At 34.8% G+C, this 22,717-nt stretch overlaps 1 protein-coding gene and 1 pseudogene across 1 annotated transcript; both read right to left on the minus strand.

Moving 5' to 3' along the window:
- Nucleotides 1-11,594: 11,594 nt before the first annotated feature.
- On the minus strand, nucleotides 11,595-12,551 carry LOC143391344 (olfactory receptor 51F1-like). The gene has a single exon (XM_076844041.2). The coding sequence runs from the start codon at nucleotides 12,549-12,551 to the stop codon at nucleotides 11,595-11,597; it is 957 nt and encodes a 318-aa protein (XP_076700156.2).
- A 7,616-nt stretch (nucleotides 12,552-20,167) lies between these two features.
- LOC143391345 (olfactory receptor 51F1-like) lies at nucleotides 20,168-21,123 on the minus strand (annotated as a pseudogene).
- Nucleotides 21,124-22,717: the final 1,594 nt, after the last annotated feature.

The raw sequence follows: 22,717 nt of genomic DNA on the forward strand, positions 1-22,717 counted from the left end.
CAGGAACTTTCTATTGACATAATGTAATTAAAAATGAAATTGAACCATTATTTGGATGATGGATATAGCATTTAAGATGAGGATCCAGTATTTCTTCTTGCATATTCTGCCATGTGTTTCTTGTAAATAATCTATTGTAGGGATAATTGGAGTAACAGATGCTTTGAAAATATCTCTAGGTAATAGCGTAGTCCCAGGTACATGGTATGCATTAAATACCTGTTAAAATGAATGGATGAATCTCTCCAATTTAGAAGCAAGCAGTACATTAGAGCAAGAAAATCAAGAAAATGCAAGGAGGGGAGGTGTTGGTCTTTCCATAGAAGAAAGATTTGGCAGCTTGGGAACTTAAGTGGAAGTAACTTCCAGAGGGGCAAAGACTGACTTTTATTCAAAGATATATTAATTAACTTATGTACAGGGTTTAATGTTTTCTAAGTATTTTCAGGTATATTATCCTAGTTAGTCTTAGTTGTGTAGGCTAAAATAAACTTTTATTTACCTGAAATGTACCAGAACACAGTGTTTAACACACAATCAGTGGTCAATAATGTTTACCAAACTGATTTGTTCCCACTCTTGAAGATCTGTTCAGTAGTCTAGGAAAGGGAATCATATGGACAAAGAAAGTAGAAGTCAATTCTACCCAGTTCTATTTGTGACGGCCACTAGGTTAATCATATGGTAAAACTAGTTAAATATAGAAGCCATAAAGTACTTGTATTTACACTGAACATTTTATTTCAATTTAAAACTTATGGAAGTAATTTATTCACCAGGTTTTGATATAGCGATCAGGTCTTTGAACATAGTTCTGCAAATTGGAATTCTATATCATTTTCCTTGCATAAGCTATATTTTTAATGTACCATGTAAAATTTCCACTTTAAATGCAAATCAAAACCACCCTAAGATACCATCTCACTCCAGTAAGATTGGCAGCCATTATGAAGTCAAACAACAAGTGCTGGCGAGGATGTGGGGAAAAGGGTACACTTGTACATTGCTGGTGGGACTGCAAATTGGTGCAGCCAATTTGGAAAGCAGTATGGAGATTTCTTGGAAAGCTGGGAATGGAACCACCATTTGACCCAGCTATTCCCCTTCTCGGTCTATTCCCTAAAGACCTAAAAAGAGCATGCTACAGGGACACTGCTACATCGATGTTCACAGCAGCACAATTCACAATAGCAAGACTGTGGAACTAACCTAGATGCCCTTCAATAGACGAATGGATAAAAAAAAATGTGGCATTTATACACAATGGAGTATTACTCTGCATTAAAAAATGACAGAATCATAGAATTTGCAGGGAAATGGATGGCATTAGAGCAGATTATGCTAAGTGAAGCTAGCCAATCCCTAAAAAACAAATGCCAAATGTCTTCTTTGATATAAGGAGAGTAACTAAGAACAGAGTAGGGACGAAGAGCATGAGAAGAAGATTAACATTAAACAGGGATGAGAGGTGGGAGGGAAAGGGAGAGAGAAGGGAAATTGCATGGAAATGGAAGGAGACCCTCAGGGGTATACAAAATTACATACAAGAGGAAGTGAGGAGAAAGGGAAAAATAATACAAGGGGGAGAAATGAATTACAGTAGAGGGGGTAGAGAGAGAAGAGGGGAGGGGAGGGGAGGGGGGATAGTAGAGGATAGGAAAGGCAGCAGAATACAACAGACACTAGTATGGCAATATGTAAATCAATGGATGTGTAACTGATGTGAGTCTGCAATCTGTATACGGGGTAAAAATGGGAGTTCATAACCCACTTGAATCAAAGTGTGAAATATGATATATCAAGAACTATGTAATGTTTTGAACAACCAACAATAAAAATTTTAAAAAAATATTCTGGCTGAGAAATAAAACAAAAAACAAAATATCCAACAAACTATAGTTTGCTTACTGGGGCAATGAGGTGCTTCTAATTAAAGAATGAGGGTGAGTGCTCAACTAGATGCTGAAATCAGTCAATATAATTTAGAGAGCGAATAGAGATTTCTGACTAATCTATCAAGTTTTTTCAGAACTTACATTGGAATTTTTGTACTTATAATATTGTAATACATTTTTAGAAAAGTGGAAAACTAGGGAAACAAAGATTCACTGAGGGTGACTATTTCAAATATTTTTATTAACAAAAGAAGCAGCATAGTGTAGTTCCAGGTCCTCTGTGTGATACAACCAGAAAATCATAAAGCTTTGTTCTCCTAATACTGTAGCTCAAAGAAAAAAAAAACACTATAGATAAATGCATCTGTTTCCTTATCAGTAAAATAGAGAGATGGTATAGTCAATCTCTGAAAATTTTTTTTTGACTGTTAAGACTCTTTATTAATTATTTTATTTCTGACAACCCAACTTTTAACTGCAAGATTGTGTAATGCTTTAAAAACCCATTCAGATACCAGATTGTTACAGTGAAAACATCATCTTTTAGACACATTTACATCTAATCTCTGAAAATTTTAAAGAGAAGTGCACAGGTTTAGGATTTAGTGTCCTTTTGGCTGCCGTAGTTTGTTTGCAATATAGAAGAGAAGCTGTGGAAGGCTGTTTTAATCAATTTATGATTCCATTAAAAAATCAATCTGATATTTGCATCAAGGACAAATTAGAACGAGATTGTAGGTATGGGCTATGTGATTGAATATACCTATGGTGAGAAAAATTCTGAAGACAGAACAGAGAAGCAAGAAGTGGTAAGTTACCTGAGGTGCTGCATCAAGGAAGCTGTACTTACCTCAAATGGTATCAGTTTGAATGGTGAGGACAGAGAGAAAAGTCACAGGTGACCTTGATAAATCAGGCTTGACTGGGTGGGAAAAAAGGTGGCATCAGTAAAGAAGGATCTGAAATGTTCAGTTCTTATCAAATGGAAATTTTTACAGAAAGGCATGTTACCAGGAGCCTGAGAAATGCTTGAACAAATTTCTTCAAAGAAAGAAAACTACTTCAACTGCCTTTTAACCTCCCTTATCAAGAGAAGTAGCATATTATTTGTAAAAGAAACTAATTTGGTTTTGGACTTGCTAAATTTGGGAACCTATGGTACATATAGATTCTTTCAGTAGGAAGTCATGGTTAGAAATGCTTCATGAGAGTATAAATCTTTACAAAGCATGCTTTATTTATTTTTATGTAGCAGGTGTTGATAGTCACTGAATGAATCATGAAATAATAAATGTATAACTTTGTGGAAATTAGTTTTGAGTAATAGATTTCTGTCTAATGGCAATGAGTGCAGAAACAGATTTAAGTTATTATAGATTATCTTGTAATTGTTTTTGTATATTTTGTTTGATTCTAAATTGTCTAAGACGACGAATTATTCAAGTGTAATAGGGCACAGCATTATTTGTAATTAGTATCCAAGTATTTAATATTAAATAAGATTCCTAAAATGGTAATTGTCAGAATAAATAATTTCTTAATATAACAAGCATGAGAATTTTATGAAGAATCTTATGAGAATTTTATGAAGCAGGAAAATTTTATTGCTCATATGCTTAATGAGTAAATTTTTAATCTTGATTAGTTTTTAATCTTCACTTGAAATATCAGATACTGTCTCTGCTGCAGGAAAGGTCTGACATATTAAAACGTGTTTACTTTGTAATTTTATGTAATGGTTCTGTTAGTCATCTAATGAGTGATTTTGCAATCCCTGGTACTTTTGCCTGAAGTAATTTTACTAAAAGTGAAACTATAAACTTCTGTTTTGTCATTTTAAATCCCCCAAACCATCACCATTGTCTTAAGACATATGTCAATAACCAAATGTTCCTAATGCACTTTGTTGGTATAAGAGTAGTAATTCTTTGGCAAAAATATGTCTGATAACAGTCCCAAACATAGATATGGGGCTCATACCCTGGTCCTCTACATAGGAACCCGGTATGTCAACACAAGAGATTAGGACACCTGACCCAACCAGGAACAAACAGTGTTCTTCCATCAGAATTTTAAAATATATTTCAAAATGATTTCTGAATTACAGAAAATCTATAAAAACAAAACTAAAATTTTCATATGTCCTTCACGTTCACATTCTATTTGCTGGATATTTAGAAAGAGAGACCCATGTCTCCCATATATTGCATGTAAATGGAAGGAGACCCTCAGGGGTATACAAAATTACATACAAAAGGAAGTGAGGGGAAAGGGAAAAATAATACAAGGGGGAGAAATGAATTACAGTAGAGGGGGTAGAGAGAGAAGAGGGGAGGGGAGGGGGGAGGGGGGATAGCAGAGGATAGGAAAGGCAGCAGAATACAACAGACACCAGAATGGCAATATGTAAATCAATGGTTGTGCAACTGATGTGATTCTGCAATCTGTATATGGGGTAAAAATGGGAGTTCATATCCCACTTGAATCAAAGTGTGAAATATGATATATCAAGAACTATGTAATGTTTTGAACAACCAACAATAAAAATTAATTTAAAAAAAAAGAAAAATGTAAAATGAAACAAAAAAAAAAAAAAAAAGAGAGAGAGAGAGAGACCCATGAAGACTGGAAATCAGCAGACTGTTGAACTTCTCTTGAGCCGCCCAGGGCTGATCTGGCTCTTCTTTTTTTCCCAGGGGTTGGTTGGTTGGCTCCTCCTTGCATTGCTTTACCTGTTTTTCCTCTTAATTTGATAGTACGGTAGTTATTGGAATGCTTCCTTCACATCTCAGATTCTGGGTACCATGGTCCTAGTCCATTCTCATGTTCTATGTAGGCCCCACTTCTGGTGAACTGCTTCCGGACAATGACCAAATGTGTCAGGCATGAGACTCCCTGGAAGGCACAAGACTCAGTTCTGACAAGAAACTTAGGCCTGAGGGTACCCAACAGCCTTGACCAACTCTGTTTAGAACTACACAACGGCCTAAGATGCTTCTTTCTACCATACTTCCTTTTGTTTCTCTTTAATGCAAGGTCAAGCTGACCTCAAAGTTTGACAGCTCTCCCAACCTCCTGCTTCTTCTCTGCTGCCTTCTTCCTCTTCCTCTTTTTAAAATATTTCTTAGTTGTAAATTGACTTTATTTTATTTATTTATATGCAGTGCTGAGACTTGAACTCAGTGCCTTACACATGCTAGGCAGGTGCTTACCACTGAGCCACAACCCCAGCCCCTCCTATATCTTCTTTTTATGATAAAGTTTACTTCACCCCTTGTTGGCTTCTTGCTTATCTTTCCCCAGGTATGTGATGGTCTATTAACTGTCTCTACAACTACTTGTAACCCTTCTTTTCTACCCTTTGGACCTTTCTTGTTCTTCTAATAATTATAGTTTCTAGCTCTTGGTGGTTAATTACTACAATCTGGCCTCTATTATGCTAATACCTCATCATACGCATGGATATTAATTAGTTTTATTTCTGGTCACTTATACCAGTAAAACAGTTGGAAAGAAAAATATTCTGATTTATTGTGGTAACTGACTCATTATCATGAGGAACTAGGGCTGTTGCTACATAGTGGGAGTCAAAGGAAATTTGGAGAATTCAGTGGGGCAACTGTTAGTATTTAATGACTGGCAAGTAAAAAGGCAATTTGGGGAAGATGAGGGATTTTGTTCAACATGAATAAATTTTCAGTTATGGAAGGTGAATAAATTCTAGGGATCTGTTGTACAACATACTTTCTATAGTTAATAATACTGTATGGTGCACTTAAGGGATTTATTAAGATGGTGATTTCAGATAGCATGTCCTTACCACAAAACTAAATCTAAGACAAACAAAAAGCCAATGGAATGTAAGAAAACTTTTGCAGCTGATAGATGTGATTATTATTATTATACTTTTGATGGCTTCATAGGTGTATGTATATGTCCAAACTATTATACACAATAAATATGTGCAGTTTTGGGGGGAGAACATATTAATAATATCTCAATAACACTGTTAAAATGAAAGAAACAAGGGAAATTGTAGAAACTACGGCGAGTGAAGGAAATATAACCAGGGACTTAGCTTTTTTGAAGATAAAATGTAGATGATTCCAGTAGCAGACATCTGAATTATGGGAAGGGTTTCAGAGTACAGGGAATCTAGAGAAAATTGGTGAAGGAGCCTGATGATGAGTATCACTTATAATATTGGAATGAAATAAAGTTTGGGGGACTGCTGCTTCTTACCTTAACCCTTGCTTATTGATTCTTACAGACTGTGGCCAGTGACATCTGGAAACATTAATCTCTGCCTTCACCTGCCCAAACCTGTGTTTTCTCCTTCTTCTTGTCACTCTCTTGGATGAGGGAGATGAACAGGATGAAATACTCAGCTCCTTAAGTCTCTCCTGTTATTATTGTTTCTCTTATTTATTTACTGATTTTAAATATCTTTTGTAATATTTAATGGTACTCTTTGAGCTACTAATCTTTATTAAAATGAATACTTAGTAAATTTACCTACCTCGAGTCCACCCCTACTAACCTAAACATGCATCCCTTCCCTTAAATAAATTGTATGTAGGAATATGTAGCGTCCTAGATATGTATAGGACATACAAGATATATGTATAGGATATACAAGCTAAATGAAATTATTCAAGTTTTTGTTTTACTCTATCCCTTATAATATTTAACCTATATGTACAAGAGCACATTTCCTTTTTCATCATCTATCTCTCTCTCTCTCATTCATTCATTTCCAGGAAAGATGTCTCACTCAAATATGGAGGTTTTTCTCTGACTAGGTTCTCCTAGAATTACACTTTACAATGACACAGCTTCTCAAAGTAAAAGTCATTTAAAATTTGCATTATTATTTTTTCTTTTTTTTTTCGAAAGTTCCAAGAAGTTAAAAAGTATGTACAATTACTAGAGCAAGAGTCCCCCACATATAAAATATAGAAAATATGGCCAAACTTCTAAGCTAAATCTGCACATAAAGCCCTATGTAATATCATTGTTCAAGCAAAAGATGTTCTTTAAGCACCAAATGCAAATTTTATATCTAAATTCACCTAGAGGAAATGGGCAGATAGAGAAAATAGAAAGAAAAAAAGATTGGTTTTCAGTGTCTCAATACCCTCTGGTCAGATAGGACTTGTGAATTTATTTTTTTAAATTTTAATTTGTTATATATGACAACAGAATTCATTCCAATTCATATTACCCATATACAGCACAATTTTTCATATCTCTGGTTGTACACAAACTAGAGTCACATCCTTCGTGTCTTCATAAATGTATATTTAGGGTAATGATGACCTTTGCATTCCACTGTCTTTCTTACCCCTATATCCCCTCTCTTCCTCTCCTTCCCCTTTCCCCCTTTGCTCTAACTGAAGTTCATTTAATCCTCCCATCCCCGCAACACCCTCAGCATATTATGGATCGGCATCCTTAAAGCAAAGAAACCATTCAGCATTTGGTTTTTTGGGATTGGCTAACTTCACTTAGCATTATATCCTCCAGCTCCATCCACTTACCTGCAAATGCCATGATTTTATAAGATTGCTGAGTAATATTCCATTGTGTATATATACCCATTTTTTTAATCCATTCATCTACTGAAGGGCATCTAGGTTGATTCCACAGTTTAGCTATTGTGAATTGTGCTGCTATAAACATGGATGTGGCTGTGTATGCTGTTTCTAATAAAAGTCCTTTGGATTTAGACCAAGGAGTTGAATAGCTGGGTCAAATGGTGGTTCTATTCCCAGTTTTCCAAGGATTCTCCATACTGATTTCCATATTGGCTGCATCAATTTGTAGTCTCACCAGCAATGTATGAGTGTGCCTTTCCCCCCACATCCTCTCAATACTTATTGTTATTTTTCTTCATAATAGCTGCCATTTGACTGAAATGAGATGACATTTTAGAGCAGTTTTGATTTGCATTTCTCTAATTGCCAGAGATGCTGAACATTTTTTCATATATTTGCTGATTGATTATATATCTTCTTCTGAGAAGTATCTGCTCAGGTCCTTGACCCATTTATTGATTGGGTTATTTGTTTTTTTGTTAAGATTTTTGAATTCTTTATGTATTTTAGAGATTAGTGCTATATCTGATGTGCATGTGGTAAGATTTTTTTTCCCAATTAGTAGACTCTCTAGTCACCTCACTGTTTCTTTTGCTGAGAAGAATCTTTTTAGTTTGAGTTCATCCCATTTATTGATTCTTGATATTAATTCTTGTGCTATAGGAGTCTCATTAAGGAAGTTGGGGCCTAATCTGACATGATGGAGATTTGGGCCAACTTTTTCTTCTAATAGATGCAGGGTCTCTGGTTTAATTCCTAGGTCCTTGATCCACTTTGAATTGAGTTTTATGCATGGTAAGAGATAGGGATTTAATCTCATTTTGTTGCATATGAATTTCCAATTTTCCCAGCACCATTTGTTGAAGAGGCTATCTTTTCTCTAATGTATGTTTTAGCATCTTTGTCAAATATAAGATAATTGTAATTCTGTGGGTTAGTCTCTGTGTCCTCTATTTTGTACCATTGGTCTACAAGACTATTTTGGTGCCAATACCCTGCTGTTTTTATTACTGTTGCTCTATAGTATAGTTTAAGGTCTGGTATAGTGATGCCACCTGCTTCACTCTTCTTGCTAAGAATTGCTTTAAGTATTTTTAAATAATCATATTTTTCCAGATGAATTTCATGATTGCTTTTTCTATTTCTATGAGGAATGTCATTGGGATTTTGATTGGAATTGCATTAAATCTGTATAGTGTTTTTGGTAGTGTGGTCATTTTGACAATATTAATTCTGCCTATCCAAGAACAAGGTAGATCTTTCCATCTTCTAAGGTTTTTTTTTTTTTTTTTACATTTCTTTCTTTAGTGTTCTATAGTTTTCATTGTAGAGGTCTTTCACCTCTCAGGAAAGTATTCTCCCATTCTGCCATGAGTAATGAAATTGTGATATGCTACTTTTCACATTCTCTTACAGTTGCTTCCAAAAAATGCTCGATGCACCCTTAGGAACCCTTTCAACTTAAGTGGAAAAAAAATAGGGTAAAATGCTACTTTTTTATTATTAATTATCATTCCTCTAATGTATTCTTTTTTATTTGTTCTTATTAGTTATACATGACATTAGAATGCATTTTGGCATATTATACTTATATGGAGTATAACTTCCCATTCTTCTGGTTGTACATGCCGTGGAATTACATTGGTGTATATTCATATATGCATATGATAAAATAATATCTTATTAATTCTACTATCTTTCCTAGTCCCATTTCCCCTCTCTTCCCTTCATTTCCCTTTATCTAATCCAAAGTACTTCTATCTTCCCTACCCATCTCCCTTATTGTGATTTAGCATCCACATATCAAAGAAAACGTTAGCCTTTGTTTTTTGCTGATTATCTTATTTCATTTAGCATGATATTCTCCAGTTTCATCCATTTACTGGCAAGTGCCATAATTTCCTTCTTCATTATGGCTGAATAACACTTCATTGGGTGTGTGTCTATTGTGTGTGTGTATATATATAATTTTCTTTATCCATTCATCTGTTGAAGGGCACCTCTGCTGGTTCCAGTTTAGCTATTGTGAATTGAGCTGCTATAAACTTGATATGACTGAGTCTCTAAATACATTCTTCTATAATTATTTGTCCTTGCTGATGTTTTTAAATTCTCTTGAGTGCAAGGAAATATGTTCAGTTGTTTTTTGATTTCTATTACTCTCTGTAAGGTCAAATATAAATTATAACTACAGTTACAGGTGTGCTGATAAACCAAATCTCTTGGGGAGAAAAGTTCTCATTTTAATGTTTGTCAATTCTCTTGGTGTAAATGTTCTCATTATGGTGATTTCAAGTTACTGACATGATACCAGTGAACACAAATTGGAAAGAGATTCATACAAAATGACAACCTAGGCATTGCCCTGGCAAACTGGAGAATTCCGGCTCCTACACAATATTGACCAAGTTTATGGTATACATGGAACATCCCTCTCATCTATCACTGCTTTTCCAGCTGCTGCTGCAATAAAATTGACTCCTATCACATTTCTATCTTTATTTTCCTTTGAATTTTTTTAACTCTTTGATGCAACTCAGTTTTTAAGATTTTGACTGCCTCTTAAATCTAAATAGCTACCACAAGTCCCTTTTCAGGGACCAAATATTTGGAGTCTAATTCTGTAAAACTGTTTATAGGCTCAAAACCATAATTTTTAAGCTTAGTTCTTTGCTTTGGAAAGAGAGATATGTGATCCTTCATGACATTTTTTTAATTATTTTTTTATTGGTTGTTCACAAGATTACAAAGCTCATGACATATCATCTTTGATAAATTTGATTCAAGTGGGTTATGAACTCCCATTTTTACCCCAAATACAAGTTGCAGAATCACTTCGGTTACACATCCACATTTTTACATAATACCATATTAATGACTGTTGTATTCTGCTACCTTTCCTAACCCCTACTATCGCCCCTCCCCTTCCCTCTTGAAGCCTGAAATTTTATTAAAAAATAATGTGTATTTTTTTGTATCTTAGATTTTTCTATGGAAGAAAACAGATTTTGTTAAATTCTTAAAATACCATTGTGCAGGAAAAAGGTAGAAATTTCTGTTCTAAATTTCCTTGCATCCTACTTCATGATCTTTTCTAGTTCTATAAGGTTTCCATTTCCTGTATCAAATAAGCAAATATTCTTAATTCTTGAAGCCATTCTTTTGAATGTCTAGCAGTTAATAATCACTTCTGCATACATTCTATAAACTATTTTCACTTTTTGTATTATGCATTGTCCAAAGAAATAAGCTCAAGTATACCATAAAAAGACTACTAAAACTTTTAAAGACCTGACATGTATTCATAGAGATCTGGGTTTTTCTTTTGATATTACAGCTTTTCTCCTAGATGCTTTTGGAAGAATACATAATAAAATTATAAAGAACATGTCTGAAAAGGATTAACCCATAAAGTCCCAAGTTTCATATTCTGCAAATATTTCAATGATAGTGACACAGAGCATTAAATTAGGTTGGAGATCATAACCTAGAACTAATTATATAATTTATTATCATTAATAAAATTAAAGAATGTTATCACTATTCTTTTCTGAAAGAATTCTTTTCTAAAAAAATAGACAACTTTAAGAGCATAAAACTTTATTTCAAAGTTACCATATGTGATACATTTGTTGCTATCTTTAGTTTTTTGGGTGTTTCACAAATGGAAGGAGGGGTATCATGGGTTAAAATTGTGTCTGCCCCAAATTAGTTGCATGGTCTTTGGTGGCCTAAATGTCTCTAAACCTCAGTATCTATTTCAGCAAAATAGTTAAGAGTGTCATATATTTCATTGTGATGTTTTGGAGAATAAGTAGAATATGTCCTAAAATCACTTAGTAGAACACCTAGAATAAATCAGTCAGGAAATGGTAGGTGCTGTATTTTTTATGTAACTTCATTATTAATGTTTTCCAATTTCTCTTGCTAGGTCATAAAATCCTTGGGGAAGCATTTCATACTTATACATTTAATGGAAAAAATAAAAATATTCATTAAATATTATTTAATAAGTGAAAATATGGAAAAAATCCAATCTAGTAACTTGCTTTTCTACAATGAAAATCTTTATCAGATTTTTTTCAAACTTAATAATCTCTGCTTATTTTGTAAGAAAATTAAGTATAGCCTTGCGGATCTGTTTTGTTTTTACACTATAGATAATGGGGTTAAGCACAGGGGGCAGCAGCAGGTAAACATTGGCCATCATTGAATGGACCACTTTGGGAGCTGATCGACCATATCGATGAACCAAAGATAGACTTATCATGGGAATGTAGAAAATAGCTACTGCTCCAATGTGGGAGACACAGGTATTAAACACCTTGTACCGTTCTTCAGGGGAGGCAATACTGAGAACAGAGTAAATTATGAATGTATAAGACAGGACAATGCATGGTGTATCTATTCCTGTGGTCAGAATGAGATCAACTAATCCACAGATGCTATTGGCTTGAGTGTCTGAACATGCTAATTTAATCACATCTGGATGGTAGCAGTAGGAGTGGGAAAGGGTGTTCATTCTACAAAAAGACAGAGGCTTAAGGAGCACAAGCAGTGGTACTATTAAAACCACAGCACGTATAATCACTAGGAGACCCATCTGAATGATCCTGGAATCAGTGAGAATTATAGTGTATCTGAGAGGGTCACAGATGGCCACATAGCGATCAAACGCCATTGATACCAGCACCCCAGATTCCATAAAAGTGAATCCATGGAGAAAAAACATCTGGATAATACAGCTGTCTAGACTGACTTCATTTGCATTAAACCAGAGGATACCCAATGTTGTGGACATTGTGGAAAGAGTCAAGCCCAGATCTGTGGCTGACAGCATAGAGAGAAAATAGTACATGGGCTCATGAAGACTGTGCTGGGTGCTGATGACTAACAGGATCATGCTGTTCCCAGACAGGGCAATGGCATAAAGGCAACAGAAAGGAATGGAGATCCAGGCCTGGGCAGACTCTAGGCCAGGAATGCCAGTCAGTGAGAAGGTTGGAAATCTGGATGTCAAATTACTGAGGATGTCCATGTTGTCCTGGATTTGTAGCATTTCTCTTTACAAGGCTCACATCCTGTAGAAGTAATAAATTACATTGTTATGTAGAAATATTTAGAATTATTTGCACTAAGAGAGTTATCTAAGGTAATAGTGTATGGTTGAAAAAAATAAATAAAATTATAATAATTTATCATTCATAAATAGGGACATTTAGCCAAGGTATAAATATTCTTAGCATTAAACATAAAGAGAATATGTTGTATAACTTTACATGTTTTTATAATAATTATTTTTATAGCCTTTTAATCTTCATATGATTCTATGAAGATAGACAGTTAAGAAAAATCAGGGGCTGTGGATGTAACTCATGGGTGAAATGATAAAATCCATGGTCCTGAGTTTTATCATTTCACCCAGGACCTCAAAAATAAAAAGGTAATATTAGTGCATTCTATTTTGAATGTAACATGTAATGAAATAAGTAAGAGAAATCCACTTACAGACATCCATTAGTCTCCAGAGTCTTTGCAGATGTCAATCTTTAAGCACAGATCTGCAGATTTTGCCGGCAATATAGATTTATAAATTACCATTGTACATATAGCATTTTCATCCAGCAATATTGATGAATATCCTCAGATGGCAGACTATTAAGAGAAAACCAATGAAGATAACTCTGTACAAATTTTTGAAAAAAGACTATATGCATCAAAGTCAGATGAGACTAGAAGCTTTATGGGGAACATTACAAACCAGGAGAACAGGGCACTGTTACATAAACAACATTGTCAAATTGCTGAAGCAATCAATTTTGGGGAAGATTCAAAAAGTCCAATGCAACTTATGGCACGTTAATGATCCTAGAAAAAGCAGTTGAACTTGAAGGATAAAGTAGACAAAGCTGCCATACTGGCTTAAGGAATGCATAGAAAAGTAAATAACAGAAATGATATGTTTTTCTCCTGGTAACTTAGCAGTAAAGCAAGGAGAGAAATAAATCATGACTAATGAAGCCTATGAGAAGATTTTTGAAAGATGAAGAAAACTTAGTGAATATGTAATTTTATAAAGTAAGGTTAAAGATACAGTAGATAATGAGAGGTTGAAAATATAGAATGAGAAGGATTAAGTGATGATGGAGTTCTGGAAATATTTGTAAGTGAATGTAGAGCATGATTGTAATTAGACCTCAAAAATGAGGATCTTCATTTCCATCAGTACTGCAGAGACACTAGCTAATGGATAATGTGGTGGAGAGTCACGTGAGGGACTTATCACCAATGTCTACCTTTCTCTGTGAATCACTAGGGGAAGATTTCCTGCTGTTCAGAAAGAATGCAGTGATAGATGCTGGACTCATGATAAAGTAGCAGTCTTCAGTAAACAGGGAATGAGAAGAGTGTCTGTCTAGAAAAAGAAATGGTATGTAAACCTGTTCAGATATAAATTTTAAAATAATAGATTTACATTATTAAATCAATTCTAGGAAGACTTAAATTCCAAGTATGGAAATATTAGTTATTATAATTGTAGTACTTTTCAATCAAGCTTTTAAAAATACTAGGCAGCAGAGAGTACAGTTTACCTCATGAGAGTAAATGCCTTGTAATAAGTCTACATATTACTATTATTTTCATGTTAGCTTTCTGTATTTCTGTTAATTTTCCAGTTCCCTGGTATTTCATTCTATGTGAGAAAAATATTCCAAGTTTTTAATTTTAAATTATTAGATATATAGATATTAGATAATGTTATATTATAGTGCACCTTACTGTTTTCTGACTTTTCAGTAAGTATGTTTGCATATTTGTGATTAGAAAGCAATCAAAATGCAAAGTAATACAATGAACCCTTCTACCTTTTTATCAGCTTCAGGTGGAAAGAGTAGTCTTGTCTGTCTTTGCTAGCAGAGAGAAGATATACTAAACCTGTGGACTCATGGATTTTATAGCAAGTTGGGATTGAGCTGTGGTATCATCAGTAAGATGTGGATCTTCCTGGAGCCACAAAGAAACATTGAAACCCCTTTCTCCCTCTCTGTACATATAGGCAGATCTATGAAATCTCAGAAGGGTTTTAGCTACTACTTCAAGTGAACAGAAGTCTCCAGAGATATTTGAAATGCAAAGCAATCCCAAACTAACTAAATTATCCATTCATACTGAGCTTTCCATATCTATGTATTCTGTATATGTGAATTCAACCAACATACATGAAAAGTATTTGGAAAAATTGGCATGAACGTGAACAGACATGTTACTTATCATTGTCCCCTAAACACTATAGTATAACAACTATTTATATGGCATTTTTATTGTATTCAGTATTAAAGGCAATCTAGAGATGATTTAAAGTACACAGTGGGGTGTGCAAATATGACACCATTTTATACGTAATTAAAGCAACTGTGCATTCTGGTGTACACTGGAGGTCATGTAACGAGTGTCCCATGAATATTGAGTGATGACTATAAATGGAAAATCTATCTCATTCTTTATATATTCTGGACATCATTTCTCTGTTGGAAGAGGAGCTAGCCAAGATTTTCTCCCATTCTGTAGGTTCTGTATTCACACTCTTTATTGTTTTCTTTCTTTCCTTCCTTTCTGTCTTGGATTGACTTATAAGTATGGATATAATGTATGAGATTATTGAAAACTTCTTATACTTTCATGGCTGTTTTGTTAGATATCCATGTATTTCATACTAACTTTCAAAAACATCAGTGTCAAGGTATTTAAAATTATTTTCAAAGTTACTTTAGAATCTATAATGATGTCATGTCTTCATGCCCAATGTTGATGTATATACATATACATATATATGTGTTTTTCCTTGATTATAATTGATTCCTTTTATATCTTAAACTTGTTAGTCTTTCAGATGAATTTGCATTTCTTTTGTCAAATTATGGAGATACCTATCTTTAAAAAAAACCTTGTTTACCGAATTTCTCTTTTTTTCCTAGCACAGGTGTTTAAGGCCATAATCTTCTCTACAAGTGCAGTTCTGGCTGTATGTCCACATATTTAATATGCTGTGGAAGAAGGGGGAAGGTGAGAAAATAAAGTCCTTATGACAAAAAATACACAGAAAGTGGTGAGACTTCATCTGTGCAGGGTGAAAATGAAAAAAGCATCATAAAACCTACCATGGGGTGATGAAATGCAAATTTGTATGTAAATGGTTATTATGCAATTTCTATCTACATATTGTTTTTCTATTTACCATGTTTTCTTTAGATACCATACTGCTTTGGGGAATATTAACAAAGGCAAAACTAATCCTATTTGTAGCAAATTCAGAAATGATATTGTGCTCCTAATGCCAGTTCACTACATGTTGTTATAAAATGAAAAAAGATTCATACTATTTAAAATAAAGCATCATATGTATTTCTTTCTGAGAAATATTTCATAACTTCTCAATTTTGTCTCTACCTTTATTCATGTTTCTTATAGTTTGTCAGAAGATATTTTTGTAAGGGGAGAAAAAGGAAGGCATTCAGAAACTGGATAGTGTAGTTCACTCTGAAAGTGGCAACACTTCACTACTAAATTTTTCTTCTCCTTTGAGCTCTTAAAATCCTACTGAGGAGTTAAGTAACTGAGGTTTTATTGGAAACTTTAGCATCCTAAAGTAGATCATGATGCCACAACTATAGAATTTTACACATAGTTCTCGTGTGTAGAAGGTCTACACATAACTTCTCATAAGCATGAGCATGTAATTGTATGATAATAAGGGACTCAAGGTTATTACTAGGTAGCCTGAACTAATACAGGAACAACAGAAGAAAATGCTATTTTTAATGATTGCCACAAATTAGAAGAATGAAGAGAGAATGATTTTATCTGGAGCACAATTGTTGCTCATAAAGGAATCCACTAATGCTTCCCATTCCAGGTGATCATTCTCTTTTTTTTGAACTTCTGTACCTCAAAGGAGTTTAGCTAGTACAAAGACTCCTCCAAAATCTCACTTGTAACCTCTCTTCTCTCATCCCCATCATCTACAACACTTACTCTTGTACACTAACTGCATACAATACAACCAGGGATAACTCACAACTCAACATTTAATATCAACATTCCTACCATGATCTTGTGGACTTTGCTTGCTTTCCTGCGTTTGACTCCCATGGCTGTTGAAAATGTAGTGAGGTGGCCATGAGAGAGTGAGAGCATCCTTAGACAAGGTACCACCATCTCAACGCCATTTCCTCTAATTTTCTCCATCAGTGCAGGGTGCTCCTGCTGGTCCATTATGGCTAAAATTGCCTTGACTTAGGATGAGGTAGTATTATGTGTGTGAAAAAATGTGTTGGAAACCAAGGGACTAAACTGATGAATGGAGGAGTGCTTCTGTATTTTTCTTCTCCTAGGCTGACTCTGTAGATCTGGAGAACCTACATAGCAGTCTCTCAGGCACAAATATATTTGGAGTTTGGTTCTTCTGAAAAGTATGGATGCTCAGTGAAGATGGGTGTGCTCTCACCAACTCATCAGGTCATGTCTCAGCAACACCATGTCTGAAGACCCAGTCTTCCTTCCACACATTTACCTAGACTGAATGTCTTCCACATCTGGATCTCAGATTCCTCTTCCTTATGAATGCACAGCTCTCCTAGGGAACTGGATGCTCCTGTTAGAGGCAATTCAGGAGCCAAGCCTCTGAGAAATCAGGTGAGCTTTCCTTTTTTTCTTTTTGAAAACTGATTTTTTCTGTTGGAATCTACCTGATCCAATGACACACTCTGTGGCTCTTTTTATTTTTCACCCTACATAGACCCATACTTCTTGTCTATCAACAAAACATCAAAAGCAACAACAATACCCACCAAGCACCCACTTATTCATGTCCAGCATTTGTTCTTTTGTGCTTGTGATTTTGTTCAGTTTGAAGCTTAATTCTTCAGAATGTACACCCATGATCTTAATTTACAAAGGAGGAAATGGAGGGATTATAATATTAAATAACTTGCTTAAAATAAAACTCTATGGAGTTTTGATTCTGGGTCTGTTGACTCCAAATCCTGTGTTCTTTATGGATTTGTCATGCTGCAGCTACATGTAGAAGATGGAGCTACTGCCACTGCCTAAGGACCTAAGGACATCTAATTTTTGCTCTAGCATACTTAATAGACACACCACATACTAAAAAACTCCGGAAGAAAGCATGTGTTAGATGGATGCATACAGACAAAGGACCAGAGCTGTGTGATTTGAATATGTCTGTTTTGCTCTGTTGTTATTTAGTATGTGAGTTCCCAGCAGACCTGCACATGTAGAAATTATAGGGCTGGATACTGTCTTTTTAATTTATTTTTAATCGGCACATTGTAGATACACATAAAGTGGGCTTCATTGTGATAATTTCACACATGCACCTGACATAGGTTGATTTCATTCTGTTGTTTCCTCCCCTTTTCTGTTCCTCCTCTCTCCCCATTCTTCTACTCATCTGTTCTCCCTTCCATTTTCTTGAGACACTCGCCCCTCACTTTTAAAAATTCCTTATTTCTCTCTAGCTTCTGCACATAAGAGAAAACATTTGAACTTTGACTTTCTGCATCTGACTTATTTCACTCAGCATGGTGTCCTCCATTTTCACTCATTCACCAGTAAAAGACATAATTTCATTCTTATTAGTAGGTTGTTAGAGTAGAGGACTGCTTGCTACCATATTCTTAGTACATCTCCCTTGAAGATGCTAGTAGAAAATTACTAATTATATTCTTATTTTTTCACCTGGAATAAATCTATAAAAATTGGGTTAATATAGATTTTCTTAGTATACAAATTGACATTTTAGGGGAAGGCATCTTTTATTGAAGGTAAAAATATGCCTTTGTAAAGAAGAGAAATTCACACTTGATATGTTTTCTAGGTTCAATCAAGATTTATTGAGCATACATTGTGTACTACTTACAGGTTTAAAATTGCACTCAATGTTGAAAAATATTTAAGAAGATTGCATATGTAGCAAAACAACTTACCCTATAGAATATGTAATAATCCTATGCAGCTATTTCAATAGGTGAATGTATAAATATTGAAAATTAGAATGTACAGCTATGCTTAAGAAACAATCAATGGTAAGGTAGTTGTATTTGAGAGTTTGGGGGGATTATCAAAATGTTTGTTGGGTCCTCTTGCTTCACTTTGGAATTCAATATTTTTCACAAAATTTCATACATTAAAATGGCCTCTCATTCTATCTTCTTTTTTTCCAGAAGAAGGGATACAACTAATTTTGGGTGGAAGATATAAGCAATGATTATCATGTGGTACCAAACATACCAAACCCCCTTAAAATGGGGGCTATGTATGAGTGAAGACAAGGATGATAATCCCCAACAAGAACACACATCAGATTTTGGAATATCTCTCCCTCTACCTACCATCTCTGCTCCTACTACAAATGAACAATGCACATTTTTCCATGTGCTGCCAGAGGATCTCTACTCATTTTGGTTCACTATTCTAGAATATCCATGCCCATTGTGTGTTGATTCAGAGACTATACACCATGATCTTACGATCACCATATTTAATAGTTACTGACATTCAAAACCAATTGTGCTAAGATCTCAAAACAATGTAACTCATAGGGAGGTCTCCCTTCAGAACTTTGCATGGAAGTTTCTCTTCTGGTTCTAACTGTAGTTGAACCACCGCCTTCCAGTCGTAATATTATAGTGGGTGCAGAAGTCATGAACATATTTATTTACATTTATGTTTTTGTTCATTTATATATTTAGTGGTACTAGAGATTGAACCCAGGGCCTTGTGCATATTAGGCATATGCTGGGCCACTTCCCCCCAACCCCTTTTTATTTATTTTGAGACAAGGTCTTGCTAAGTAGCCCACACTGGTCTTGAACTTGCCATCCACATGCCTCTGCCTTTCAAGTTGCTGGGATTTCAGTTGGGCACCATTTCACTTTGCTAAATGTTGAATTAGCAACATCTAGGTTGTTTTCTAGCTATTCTCAATCTTTGCATCTCAAAATTCAGCAACTATTTCTTGAACTTCTACTATGTGCCTAGCCCTGGTGAAACTAGGGAACGCATAAATAAATAAGGCACATCTTATGCCCTCTGGAAGCTTGGAATCTATCATAGAAAGCAACAGAGATGCAAATGCTGAAATTTTCAAGTGAGCATGATAATGATGTTGGTATGAGATACACTGGAGATACAACTGTGGGGTTGACAACATCCAAGCCTATGCAGTTTTGGTCACTCTTGGATTGCTACCAGCAGACCTAAAATGGATGAGTTTCTGGGATTAATTTTCTTTCTGGTAAAGGGCTTCATAATTCAGAATTTAAGAGTTTTTCTTACTTAGCTGGGGTCAACCCTTAATGCCTTGGTGGAATACTTGAATTATTGCCTTTATCATTTCCATTCAAGCTTCTGCCAGGTATCTTAGGTCCACTACAAAGCAGCTACATTACTTCTCTAACATAAGCCATTCTCTTCAATCATTACCTTTTAAATATTCTCCTGAAAGTTCTCTTGCCTAAATACAAAAAAATTTACTAAATGTTATGTAAATGAAAAGATGAAAAAATAACATTAAATAGGCAGTGCCCTGCTAGGGTTTCTTTCCTATAGTGTAAGTAAATTATATCAGGTTTTTCTTAAAAGTAATAATCCATTTTACTTTGTAGGGAGCAGACGAAATATAGCCTTGTGAATCTGTTTTGTATTTACACTGTAGATAATAGGATTGAGCACAGGGGGCAGAAGCAAGCATATATTGGCCATCATTGAATGGACCACTTTGGGGGCTGACCCACCATAGCGATATACCAAGGACAGGCTCATCAGGGGGATATAGAAAATAGCTACTGCTCCAATGTGGGAGACACAGGTGCTTAAAGCCTTCTGCTGTTCCTCAGGTGAGGCAATATTGAGGACAGAGCAAATTATCAAAATATAAGACAGAACAATGCATGGCATGTCTATCCCTGTGGACAGGATGAGAGCAAGCAGTCCACAGATACTATTGGCTGAGTGTCTGAACATGCTAATTTAATCATATCTGGATGGTAGCAGTAGGAGTGGGAAAAGGTATTTATTCTACAGAAAGAGAGAGGCTTAAGGAGCAATTGTAGTGGTAATATTAATATTATAGCACGTGTAATTATATGAGACTCATCTGAATGATCCTGGAATCAGTGAGAACTGTAATATACCTGAGAGGGTCACAGATGGTCACACAGCTGTCAAAAGCCATAGATACCAGCACCCCAGACTCCATGACAGAAAATCCATGAAGAAAAAACATGGACAATGCAGCTGTCCAGACTGACTTCAATTGGGTCAAACCAGAGGATACCCAATGTTGTGGACATTGTGGAAAGAGTCAAGCCCAGATCTGTGGCTGACAGCATAGAGAGGAAATAGTACATGGGCTCATGAAGACTGTGCTGGGTGCTGATGACTAACAGGATCATGCTGTTCCCAGACAGGGCAATGGCATAAAGGCAACAGAAAGGAATGGAGATCCAGGCCTGGGCAGACTCTAGGCCAGGAATGCCAGTCAGTGAGAAGGTTGGAAATCTGGATGTCAAGTTACTGAGGATGTCCATGTTGTCCTGGATTTGTAGCATTTCTTTTTACAAGGCTCACATCCTGTAGAAGTAATAAATTACATTGTTATGTAGAAATATTTAGAATTATTTGCATTAAGAGAGTTATCCATAGTCATAGATAATGTCTCTGTAATTGAAAATACATTAAATTATATTATAATTTCACTTAGCATTTATAAATAGGGACATTTAGGAAAGATATCAGGATTTTTATTTTTAAGTCTACTAAATTAACATAACTACACATTTTGATGATAATTATTGTTATATTTATAGCCTTTTAAGATCCTTCTGATTCTACAGATAGAGACAGTTAAGAAATATCAGTGCATTAAAATTTTAACATATTGCGTTGTGTAATGAGTGAGATAAATCTACTAAAAAATGTCCATGGGTCTGAAGTGGCCCTGTAGGTGTGAATATCCATGCACAGATCTCTGGATTTTATAAGGAATATATAATATAGAAGTTATCCTTTAATTGTATGATTTATATCCAACAGTGTGGGTGGACAACCTCAGATAATAGACTCAAAAGAAATATAATGATAGAGCTTAGTGGCAGTTTTTGAAAAAGACTGTATTCCTTAACGTTAGGAGAGAAAGACAACTTATGAGAAACTTAAAAACCAAGGGAACACGATGCTGAGACTGATTTTGAATAAACAACAATGTCAACTTGTTGAAGCAGTCAAGTCTGGAAAAATTTTGAAAAATCAAAAGCAGCTTAGAGTACATTAGCAACCACGGAAAAAAACAGTTGAACTTGATGGATAAAAATAGACACCCTGACACAGTGGCTTGAGGAATGGGTGGAAAAGTAAGTAGTGGGGTTTGGATGTGTTTTACTTCTAGTAACTTGGCAGTGAGAGCAAGGAGAGAAATAGACCAAGACTAATGAAGCCGGGAGGTATGGAGGGTTTTGGAAAGATTGGAAAAAATTAGTGATGTGTATACATTTACAAGGTAAGATTAAAGTTACAGTAGAGGGTGACAGAATAATATAGAATGAGAGGGATTAATTGACATGTGGGTCCTTGAGGAAAGTAGTAGGGGACTTAATGCACACCATGATAGTAAAACACATTAAAAAGATTAGGATTAGCATTTCCATTGACATTAATTTGAGTAATTTGTAAATGTATAATTTGGTGGAGAGTTATGCAAAACAATTATCATCTGAGACGTCTACCTTTTTCTCTCTGAATAAATACAGAGACATTTCCTGCTATCCATGAAGTGTGGAATGATAGATTCTGGCCTAAGATAGGGCAGAGATCTGCAATTTATAGACAAAGAATTGTTATAGAAACTTGATCAATTATAATTCTACAAATATTTTTAAAGGTATATATTTATATCACTAATATTTAGCAAGATTTGAAATGAAATAATAGCAATTTTAGTTACTTATAATTCTAGTACTTTTAAATCAAACTTTTCAAAATATAAACTTTATTTCATAAATCCTTTGTAATAAGTATACATATTATAATTTTTTAAGTGTCAGTTTTCAGTATTTTTGGTTAAATCTCTTATTCCCTGGGATTTAATTCTGATAAGAATCTTCCAAATTTTTAGTTATAAATCATTAGATAATGTTATATTATTGT

This window comes from Callospermophilus lateralis, chromosome 2 (assembly GCF_048772815.1).
Source record: "Callospermophilus lateralis isolate mCalLat2 chromosome 2, mCalLat2.hap1, whole genome shotgun sequence".
NCBI lineage: Eukaryota > Metazoa > Chordata > Mammalia > Rodentia > Sciuridae > Callospermophilus > Callospermophilus lateralis.

Coding starts and splice junctions, on each gene's coding strand:
- LOC143391344 (XM_076844041.2), bottom strand. CDS start 12,551: ATGCTACAAATCCAGGACAACATGGACATCCTCAGTAATTTGACATCC.